The 12,090-nt window shown below is 39.0% G+C and overlaps 1 protein-coding gene across 1 annotated transcript in view; it reads right to left on the reverse strand.

The window, feature by feature from the left end:
• Positions 1-1,374: 1,374 nt before the first annotated feature.
• USP46 (ubiquitin specific peptidase 46) overlaps positions 1,375-12,090 on the reverse strand; it is a gene marked incomplete at its 3' end in the record, with an annotated part of 46,289 nt that continues 35,573 nt past the window's right edge. The window contains exon 5 of the mRNA XM_011958768.1: positions 1,375-1,451. Coding sequence (XP_011814158.1) covers positions 1,375-1,451 — 77 coding nt within the window. The remainder of the gene's footprint in view (positions 1,452-12,090) is intronic.

Consider the following 12,090-nt stretch of genomic DNA (forward strand, 5'->3'; position numbering starts at 1 on the left):
CTCAGGTATGTCTTTATAGCAGTCTGAGAATGGACTAACACAGAAACTCATGCCGTAAACAGAAACATTCAGAAGAAAAAAGAGGCCATCATGGCCTATAAAACTCTTTGCAAACAAAGAAATTACAAACTTGTCCTAGACACCTGGGCACAAGCAGAAAAGCCAAACCAATAAGAAGCACTCAGGTAACTATCAGTGCCAGGGTGGGGAACTCTCAGAGCCCTGGGAAATGGGAACGCAATCAGCCCCCAGCTCACACAATACATTACACCCAGATGAACCAAGAAGCTCTTTCAAGCTGTTGTTGGTGCCTTTTCCCTGAAAGATGGCTTTCTAACTGCAACCACCACAGCCAAATCCCTTTAATCTATTCTTCTAAAAGGTTCCAAGTAACCTGAGCTCCTGAAATAAAGGTTCTGTCATCTGGCCCTTACTCATAAAAATTATGATACTATAACAATGTCTCTGACACCCTGCTGGAACACCCCAAGCCTTGGGGAGGCCCATGCTGACCACTTGGTCTACACAGGCACCTCCAGTACCAGCCACTCTTTAGACTTGTTTTATTTCCTTCAAAGCAATGATCACTGTCTGTGCATTCCCACTAGAATGTAAGTGCTGTGAAAGCACAAGCCTCGTCAGGTTCACTCCTCTATCCCCAGTGTCTACAACACAACTAGGCAAATTATAAGCACTCATGGCCTCCTGTTGAAAGGAAGAAAGGCAGAAGGGAGTGAGGGGCTCAAAGGGAATTACGTCTTTACAAAAACTCTGAGCACATTTTCAATGCACAAGTCAATAAAAATGTCTACAGTAATCCTGGGCAAGTTACAGTTACACTCAGGGCTCCTTATCTTCTCTTCACCCTCATGAGAAAGAATTTCTTTCCATGGATGATCTCCATAGAATGCTTAAAAGATGGAGGAACAGGCAACTCCTTCATTAGTTCTCAGCCCAAAGTGCATAATATTTAAAATAATAAAATAGATTATCTTAGAAAAAGAGTAATCATAGGCATCTATAGCCTTTATTAATTTAATTGTATGAGAGAGAGAGACTGTGTGTGTGTAATGTGTGTGTGTGTAAGAAAGAGCAACACTGATTGATGAAGGCCAAAGCCTACATCTGCATTAAAGAGTAACATTTTATTTTTAAATTTAACAACCAATTACTTCTATTTTATGCTCTTTTTTCTCAGTGGGACTCTTCTCCAGACCACATAATCTCTCTTGGGAAAGGAGAGATAGAAAATAATACGATCATATTGGTTTAAGAGGAGGGTAGATTATGTCCTGAAGAAATACAGGATTTTCTCTCCCACTTAGTTACAAGCCTGATCAAAAGCTCAAACTGCCCCAGAGTTCATAAGGTTACCTTAGACAGTGGGTAATGGATGTATTCTGCTCCACATCAACAGAAAGGTCAAGAAAATCTTCATCTTTGCTACTAACCTGAAACAAAAACAGGAAAAAATACATTAGGCATGAAATATGTAGTAGATAACACTTTGAACATGTATAGGTAATCATTGCAATAAAAACCATAACTGTAGTTAAAGTCCTGCATGGACATGTATACTCATTGGCACCCAATTACCACAAAAGCAACCCAATCTAGAGAAAATCCCAAATTCTCAATTGAACCTCATCCCTATCCCAGTTTTGACTCACAGCTTTTAATAGTTAAAACTCAACCAGATTTCTCTTCCTCTCCATTCATTTCTCCCACTGTTTCAAAGTAGGGAGTATTAAATATCCACATAGCCCAGATTGCAGAGTGATAAAAAATGGAAAAAGGACAAGAGGCTTACAAAATCTATCACCCAGATGACCATCCCTTGTTGAGTTGTTTCCACTTTTTGCCAGTCCCTTGAAATCACTCCCTTTCTCCCTTGCCCCATCATTCAAACCGTGTGGCGAGCCAGGGAGCCTGACAGGCAATGGGCTGCAGAATCGCACTGACCACACATAAAGCTGTTCTTTGGCCAGGAAGTGGTCATCACATGCAGAGCCCTGTGCTGTCCATGACAATGACCAGACCTGGGGCTAGCATGGAGCCTGGGCTCACACAGGCCCGCCATACTGTGGGCAGCTCTCAGCCGAGCTGGTTCAGTGGCCCCAGCTGTCTCTCAGCCTTCAACAGCTCACCCCACACTAATTCTGGATCTCATATATCTCAAAGCTCACTGAGTAAGTGCTTACTTTCCACTAATTCACTGACAACCCTGGGGTTTTACTGCCTTGTTCCCGGAGTAGCAGGAACAGTTGGCAACAACCTTCAGGTGCTCAGTCAATTAGCAGCAAAATGAAAACAACATTCCTTTTAAAGTGTGACAACTATCCTATGACCCAAAATTCCAGAAGTTATCTGAAGAAATATTCAGAGATGTGTATGCTCTCTTTTATACTTTCAGAAGTACACACGGGAGCCAGGCGTGGTGGCTCACACCTGCAATCACAGCACTTTGGGAGGCTGAGACAGGTGGATCACTTGAGGTCAGGAGTTCAAGACCAGCCTGGCCAACATGGTGAAACCCCATCTCTACTAAAAATACAAAAATTAGCCAGGCATGGTAGCACGTGCCTGTAATCCCAGCTACTCGGGAGGATGAGGCAGGAGAATTGCTTGAACCTGTGAGGCGGAGGTTGCAATGAGCTGAGATTGTGCCACTGACTCCAGCTTGGGTGACAGAGTGAGACCCTGCCTCAAAAAAAAAAAAAAAAAAAGTACACACAGGAATGGATACTGAGACACAAGAATGGGTATCGCCCAGATCTGTATCCTGTCTCTGCCACTTATAAAGTCGATAGCTTCAGGCCAGTTACTCAGCCTGTTTCCTCATCTGTAAAGTGGGGACAGCAAGAGTGTCTATCTCATAAAGCTGTTGTAAGGAGTAAATAAGATAGTACATGTGAAGTGCTTTAAAAAGTAAGGACTCAATAAATTAGGAAGTAGTAAAAAATTTTAAGTGGCCTAAAATGGTCAAAAAGTTGGGAATGGCTTTCTACATTGTGGTTATCATACTAAATGAAAAAGTAGGTTATACAACTATATATAATTTAATCCCAATTTTGTATTTTAAAAAAAAGGCATCTTTATACTTACACACATGCATCCCCTCCCTTGGCATTCTCTACCATCCTGTTTTAATTTTTGAATGCCATTTATTTCTGCCATGGTAGAATGCATTAGTAGCCCCAAATCCTCACCATTGCCTCTATTGGCTTCTTTGTCATATGGCTTCACATATACTATCAAGAGATGATTATGTTTTGCCACCCTTGAGTCTGAGTGCGACCATGTGACTTGCCTTGGCCAGTGGGATGCTAGAAGGCAAGTTACCAGCAGAAGCCAGAACAAGCATTTGTGAAACTGCTCTCTTGCATCACCATAAGAATGATAACCCCAGGCTAGCCTGCTGCTCCCAGAAAGAGGAGAGATCCATAGAGGAAAGCTGTCCTAACTAACGCAATCCAGCCAAGCCCAATCTAGAGTAAAACCCCTAATGATCTTGCAGACATGTGAGTGGGCTAGCTGAACTACAAATACACAAGTTCAGCCGAGCCCAGCCTAGACCAGTCGACCACAAGCCAACCCACCATTGCATGAGTTATAATAAAAAATGATAGTTTAAGGCTCAGAGTTTTGGGGTGGTTTGTGACAAAGCAATAGATAACTGATACAACTACTTATCCTTTTATATGTTTTATTTTTATATGTTTACTGTCCATCTCCCCCTCACTAAAATGAAAGTTCAAAAGACTGGCTTCCATAGTAACTAAGATCCTAGCACACCAATACTCTCCAGAAAACTAGAAACTATAAATTCACATAACCAAAAACTAAAAGCAGCTACCTGAAGGCACTGGAGAGTGAACACAAGCAAGCACATGGGGAGTCCACACTTGGAGGAGGATAGCCGTACATAACGAGTTCATGGTTTCATAGCCTTTAGCTGGGGGTGCTGAGGGGGAAACGCAGTCTTCCCGGTCTGCAAGCCGGAAGACTAAATCTGGGAAACCATGCCCACTGGAAAAAAAGGAAAGAGGGTATCTCCAACTCTGCCCACATGTGGCTGGCCCCTGATCCACCCATGCATGGAATACACACAAAGCAACTTGGCTATTAGCAAAATGGCTGCCACCCAAAATTCAAGCTGTCACCCAAGAAACATAGTGAATAGTTTGGATCCAACCAAGATAAGTGCCTGTTAAAACTAAAGAAACTCAATATGCATTAAAGAAAACTAACAGAATCTGGCTGGGTGTAGTGACTCACACCTGTAATCCCAGCACTTTGGGAGGTGGAGGCAGGTGGATCACTAGGTCAGGAGTTCGAGGCCAGCCTGGCCAAGACGGTGAAACCCCGTCTCTACTAAAAATACAAAAATTAGCTGGGCACGGTGACAGGCACCTGTAATTCTAGCTACTTGGGAGGCTGAGGCAAGGGAATCACTTGAACCCGGGAGGTGGAGGTTGCTGTGAGCTGAGATCTCACCACTGCACTCTAGCCTGGGCAACAGAGCAAGACTCCATCTCAAAAAGAAAAAAAAAAAAGAAATCTAACAGAATCCAGTGTCTCTGCCACTTAACATTCTCAATGTTCTGAGTAAGATCCAAAGTTAAAATATGTGACAAATGACTTACCTAAGACATTCTTAAAAGAAAATAAACTGAGACCAATCCTGTGATGACCCAGATGTTGGAATTAGCAGATAAGGATTTTAAAGAGGCCATTATAACTATCATCAATAAAATAAAATATAGTCGCAATGGATCAAAAAACGTGAAACCCCAGTCGAGAAATAGAAACAATATAAAAGAATCAAATAGAAATTCTGGAACTGAAAAACGCAATACATTGAATGAATTTAACAGCAAAGTGGAGGTGACAGAGGAAAAAACAAGTGAATATGAAGACAGATCAATGGAAATCACCCAATGAGGACTAACGAAAAAAGACTGAAGTAAAAATTAACAGATACTTAGGAATCTTTTAGCTAATACTGTACATATAATCAGAGTCCTAAAAGGGGAGAAAAGGGAGAACAGGGCAGTAGAACTATCTGAGAAAATAAAGGATGAATATTTCCCAAATTTGGTGAAAGGCATCCATTAATAGACTCAAGACATTCAACCAACACCAAGCAGGATAAATACAAAGAAGGTCAGCCAAGGTGCCTCACAGGCAAACTGCTGAAAACCAAAAATAAAAAGCAAATCTGAAACATCTAGACCAAAAAAAAAAAAAAAAAAAAAAGACAAGAGGATGGTTCAATTGGCAGCTAATCTCTCATCAGAAACTATGGAGGCCAGAAGACAGTGAAACATCTTTCATGTGCTGAAAGAAAAAAGTGATCAGCCTGGAATTCTCATATGCCATAAACAGATCATACAAGAATGAAGGCAAAATGAAGAGAGTTCATTGATATAACAGACCTGCATCACAAGAAAGGTGAAAGGAAATTCCTCAAGCCAAAGAGAAATGACACCAGTTTGAAATCCAGATTCTTGAGAATAAAATGCATCAATAATGATAAATATTTGTGTAAACAAAAAAGACTTTTTTTCTCTTAATTTTTGTGTAATATTCACACCTCTTTAAAGGAAAAGGCATAATACTGTCCTGTGGGATTTATATTGTACATAAATGTAATACATATAACAACTACAGCATAAAGAAAAAGGTAGAGTGGGAGCAGAGGGAATATACACCTATACATTTACATGCTTTCTAGATTTCAGGTGAAATAGTATCATTATCTGTAAGGATACTGTGAAAAGTGAAGAATATCTATTGTAATCTCTAGCAAAATCACGAAAAATACACATAGGCATGCGAAAATGTACTAAGAAAAGATCAAGAGGAAAATTAAAATGGAATTATAAAAATATATTATTCAAATAATTCAAAAAGAAAATACAGAAGAGGAAGAGAAGAACAAAAAATAGAGGAAATAATAGAAAACAAAATCCAACTATACCAGTAATTACCATAAACATTAATGGACTAATAATTACAAATAAGAGACAAATATTGAATGAAGGATTTTTTTAAAGACAATACCAATTTGTATGCCATCCACAAGAGCTAAACTTTACATATAAAGACACAGATTGAAAGTAAATGGTTGGAAAATGACATACTATGCAAAAAGTTAGCATAAGTTTGTAGAGGGCTTATAATAGATTTTAAGATAAAGTTATTAAGAGAAATAAAAGAGGACATTTCCTAATGATAAGAATATCAACTTATCAGAAAAACACAACAATCAAATATGGAGAGTCCCCACCACAGTCTCAAAAACACGTGAAGCTGGAACACTATTTCACCAATAAAAGGGAATAAACTCCTGATACATGCCACAACACCACTGAATCTCAAAAATGTTATGTAAGTGAAGGAAGTCATACATAAAAGACCACATATTATATGATTCCATTTACATGAAACATCCAGAAAAGGCACAACTCTAAAGACAAAAAGTAGACTAGTAGTGACCTCAAACGGAACACGAATTAACTGCCAGATATGAGGGATCTTACTGGTGTGATGAAAATTTTCTAAAACTAGGTTATAGTACTAGTTATACAACTCAGCAAATTACTTAAAGAAAAAAAATCACTAACTGGATAGGTTTTATGACATGTAAAGTATACCTCACCAAAGTTGTTTTTAAAAAGTCAAAAAATTCATAAAACAAAAACTGACAGAATTAAAAGGAGAAATAGGACAATCCCACAAAAATATTTTAATGTTCCTTTCTCAGCAACTGATAGAAAAGCCAGCAGGAAAGTCAACAAAGACATAAAGGATCTGAATAACTTTATCAACCAACATATCTAACGATTATAGAATGCTACACCCAACAACTGCCAAATATTCTTTTCAACTCAGTAGTTCTCAACAGGGGAAATTTGGCTTCCAGGAGACATCTGACAATGTCTGGAAACATTTTTCAATGTTGTATCTTGGGAGATGCTACTGACATTTAGCAGGTAGAAGTCAGAGATGCTGCTTAATATCCTATAATGCACAGGGCTATCCCCAATAACAAAGAATTATCTGATCCAAAAATGTCAATAGTTCTAACACTAAGAGATCCTGTTTTCTTTTTCCTTCTTTTTTTTTGAGACAGAGTCTCACTTTGTCACCCAGGCTGGAGTGCAGTGGCATAATCTTGGCTCACCGCAACCTCCGCCTCCCGAGTTCAAGTGATTCTTGTGCCTCAGCCTCCCAAGTAGCTGGAATTACAGGCGTGCGCCATGACACCCGTCTAATTTTTGTATTTTTAGTAGAGACAGGTTTCACCACGTTGGCTAGGCTGGTCTCAAACTCCCAACCTCAGGTGATCCGCCCACCTCAGCCTCCCGAAGTGCTAGGATTATAGGCGTGAGCCACCACGCCTGGCTGAGAGATCCTGTTTTCAAGGGCAGATGGTACATTTACCAGGACAGACCATGTGGAAGGACACAAGACATATCTCAATAAATTTAAAACTGAAATCATACAGAATATATTCCTTAACCACAACAAAATTAGAAATAAATACCATTAGGATATATAAGAAAATCCCAAATATTTGGAAATTAAACAGCATACTTCCAATTAGTGTACGGATCAAATAAAAAAGATCACAGGAGAAATTAGAAAATATTTTCAACTAATGCCAAAGAAAACATACCATCAAAATTTGTAGCATGCAGCTAAACCAGTGCTTACAGGGAAATTTATAGCTTTATATTTGTATGTTAGTAAACAAAAGAAAAGGGACCATTTTTCTACTTTAACTGCTATATCCTTAGTACCTAAAATAATTCCCAGCATTTAACAGGAAATAAATATTTACTAAATAAATAATAACTGAACAGAAGACTGAACAAATGGAAAGATATCTAAATGACAACAGTGGCATCTGAGTGGCAGAATTATGAGTTTTTATTCATTTCTGTTTCTAATTTTTAAAAATAATCCACAGTATTTTCCTTAATTGGCAGAACATTTTTCTTAACCTAAATGGCTCTTCTCTGAAATAAGAAGATTATAGCCAACTGAAACCATAAATAAATTAGATAGCTAGATCTCATTCTACTTAAGCTCTTAAACGAAGAAGGGAATAAAAACAAAAACATTTTGTCCTGTTGGATGCAAATCTTTTTCTGAACTTAATGGTTTTGGAGAAAGGGAGAAATGGAACAAATGTAATCATTAACTGAAAAAAGTTTCTCCCAATTCCAAATGCAAACTGAACGAGTGTGTGAAAGTGCTGCACAGAGGAATCACCCCTGCGGGGCCATCAAAACATGGCGCTAAACCTTTCCGTTTGGATTTTTTTCTCTCTCCTTGCCCTAGACTGACACAGTCAAAAGCAATTAATGATCAAATAATGTGGGGGTTTTTTGGGGGGGCGAGGGGGGGCAGAGGAAGGTTTGGGGGTTCTGTAGGGTTTTTTTGTTGCTGTTGGGTTTTTTTGCTTCTCTCTCTTCCAAGAAAGCTGCCAGAAAAGAAAACCATTTTCTTCCCACACACAAGGATCTCATTCTGGTCTAACTGAAAATACAGCTTGTCTCCAAGGAAACATCTATCACTAAGAGACTCCAATACTCTTAGCAAGTGCAAGCTATATCTTATTCTCCTTTCTTCTCCCTCAATTTTGAGCATGGAGGTCTCTTAAAAACTCTTAGTTTAAAAGCATATAAGAGACCTCTCACTTAATATTCTTTTTAAAGTAATTAACTGCAAATCAATTAATAAAATTGATTACATATAGGGTATACATACAAATCACGAGCTTTGCTAAGTTCTTAAGAAATTAAAATCATATTCAGGCCAGGCACAGTAGTGGCTCATGTCTATAATCCCAGTGCTTTGGAGGACTAAGGTGGGAGAATCACTTAAGGCCAGGAGTTCAAGACCAGCCTGGGCAACATAGTGAGGCCCAGACTACAAAAACGCCTGTAATCCCAGCACTTTGGGAGGCCACGATGGGCAGATCACCTGAGGTCAGGAGTTTAAGACAAGTCTGGCCAACATGGTGAAACCTAGTCTCTACTAAAAAATACAAAAATTAACAAGGCATGGTGACAGGCGCCTATAATTCCAGCTATTCGGGAGGCTGAGGCAGCAGAAGTGCTTGAACCCAGGAAGGGGAGGTTGCAGTGAGCCAAGATCACGTCACTACACTCCAGCCTGGGTGACAGAGTGAGACTCCATCTCAAAAAAAAAATCTTATTGATCACCACCACTGTATTCCAGCCTGGGCAACAGAGGGAGACCCTAACTCTAAATAAATAAATAAATAAATAAATAAATAAATAAATAAAGTTAGCTTCTAAATCCCCATATTCCTTTCTTGGGCTTAGTAGAAAAGGTGATGAGGTGGCAGTTCCGCGCTGTTCAATCATGAGCCGAAACTGTGCTGGCTTTAAAAGGTACCCAGTGATGGGCTTGGGAAAAGTGCAACTACAGCCAATTTGAATGAATCTCTGGGACTCAGAATCTCCACTGAGTATCACACCTCCCTCCATTACCCAGCTCTATTCCTATCTGCAAAAGCCTCAGAAGCTCTACTAATCAATTTGAACCTCTGCAAACAAAGCAATGAGGAGCTGTAAAATTGGTACTTAATAAAGCAGTTCTTAAAACAACCTTTTGGCTCCAGTAGCAGATACAAATGTGTTAAAGCCACTGAGAAGCATGGGAAAACCAGAGATTTGCAGAGCAAAAACTCAGCTTAAATGGAAAGAGGGAAAATTAAAATAAACAGTGGCAAAATTAAGCTCCAACTGGGCTAACAAATCTTATGAACCCAACAAAAGAATAACCAAGGGAACATGCAAGGCTACAGTGGAAAAACCCCAAGCCCCAATTCTGAAGTGCCTTTATCAAGGTTATCCAGAAAAGTCAGCAATGAATTACCCCTTAAAATAGTCTCTCCAAGTCTATTGCAGAATGAAATTGTTTGTCTCCACAAATCCCTCAGTTGACATTTGCACTGCAAGCATAAGCAACATTTATAAAGGGTGAAACCCAGGAAAAAAAAAAGAAAAAGAAAATCATCGTTTTCTGAAAACACGAAGACTGGCAAAAAGGTTTTCCACAACTGAAGGAATTAGCAGCTGAGGCAGCGACAATGGCAAGGTACCCCCAGGGGCTAATTTGCTGCTCAGGATCTAGTGCCATTTAATCCCACAGTGAGACTTCACAAACATGGGTCTTGGCAATTCTGACTGAAGCACCATCTAAAGGCTGTCTGCCCTAGGCAAAGGATGTTACTCAAAAGAGGCACCCTGTTTCTCATCCAGGTGAAGGAAATCTTTCCCATTAGGTGTTCTTGCACACCAAGTACTCAACATTTTATAGTAACAGAAAAACCCTGCAGGCTATGTGTTTTCTTAGAAAGTACAGGGCTTTCTAACAATTAGAGCTTTCTAAAAATGGAATGCAACGCCTTGGGAGATTGATTCCCTGCCTCTGGACTGGGTCCATCAGATGCTGTTGACCAACTGGCTAGGATATCATAGAAGGGACTCAGCACTGGCAGAAAAAAAAAGATTAAACGACTGCTAGGATCCCATCCAGTTGAAGGAGCTAAGAAAATGAAGGTGATTATCCAAGTAACTCCAGAGAAAAAACACTCTTGCCTGCAATCATCTTATCATTTCAGGAGGAAGAAAAGTAGGTTTTACAGATTGCCCCATTTTCCAGAAAGACACACCGGCACACTCTCATCTACTTCTACAAAACAAATATAAACAGTTGGAATCCATTATAACAAATACTACAGTATCATCCAAAAATTTCGAAGGCATTTTTGGGCACAGGTTTCTCACTCGTGATAACCCTCCAGGAGATAACAAGCTAGGTAAAAGCTTTTGCAATATAAATACTTGACAATGCAATATTTGCATTTATTGGGGTCAGCTGACCTTTTCATAAGGGGGAAAAAAAAAACTACAGATGTGTCTGAGTCCATCTTCTGAGTCTTCCTGAAAATCCACACTGAGTAAAGATGGATTTAGCAACAGTGTTACTGTAGAGTCTGGTACAGGTTCTCTGGCTACAAATGTAGGAACTGAAGCCCCCTTGTTCTGGTTCCCATATCATAAACTCATGAAGTACTCTGTTCTTCTTCTTCACGGCATCTTGCAATTATAATTACTTAACTAATTACTCATTTTGTCATTAAAGACTGTGTCCATGCTGGAAGTTCCAGAAAGGCAGGGCTCTCACTGTACCCTCAAGTGCCTCAGGCTTTTATATAGCAAATGTGGGGGAAAAAACTCCACATATTTACTGAATAAAAGAATACTGTACAAAGCCACTAGATTAGCAAAAGTGAAGATATCTGAGAATAGCAGGGATAGATGATGTAGAGAAATGAAAGCACTCATTCATATACTGAGTGTGTAAAGTGGTATAACCATTTTGGGAATTTGACACTTTCTAATGATATTAATGGAAAGCATACCATATGACCTAACACATTTACTTGATGTGCATATCCTAAAGAAACTGGGTTCATGTGCACTATAGTATATGTATTAAAATGTTCATAGCTGCATTGTTCATATTGCCCCAAACTGGCAACACCCAAATATCCATCAACAGTAAAATGAATCAGTAAACTGTGGCATATTCATGCAATAGAATACCATATAGCAATTAAAATGAATAAACTAAAGCATCATGCAACAACACAAATGAATCTCACAAGGGACACTGAGCAAAAGGCAAAACACAAATGATACATATTTATGATATGTATCAAAATATCAAAAACAAGCCAAACTGAACTATATATTTCAGATATGCAAAAATAGGTCATCAGTTCTATCAAACATTAAAAGAGATAAAAACTTATAGACGCTCTTCCAAAGAAAAGAGAGAACCAATTTTACAAGAATGTTGATAGCAAAACCAGACAAGTACAGTGGAGAAAGGAAAAGTTCAAGCCAATCTCACTAATAAACATAGTGGCAAAAAATCCTAAAAATTTTAGATCTCACAATCCAACCATGTATATAAAAGATAAAGCCCCAATTCAGTTTATCACAAAAATACAAAGTGGGGTCAACATTAGAAACTCTA

This window comes from Colobus angolensis, unplaced genomic scaffold, assembly GCF_000951035.1.
Source record: "Colobus angolensis palliatus isolate OR3802 unplaced genomic scaffold, Cang.pa_1.0 Scaffold473, whole genome shotgun sequence".
Lineage (NCBI taxonomy): Eukaryota > Metazoa > Chordata > Mammalia > Primates > Cercopithecidae > Colobus > Colobus angolensis.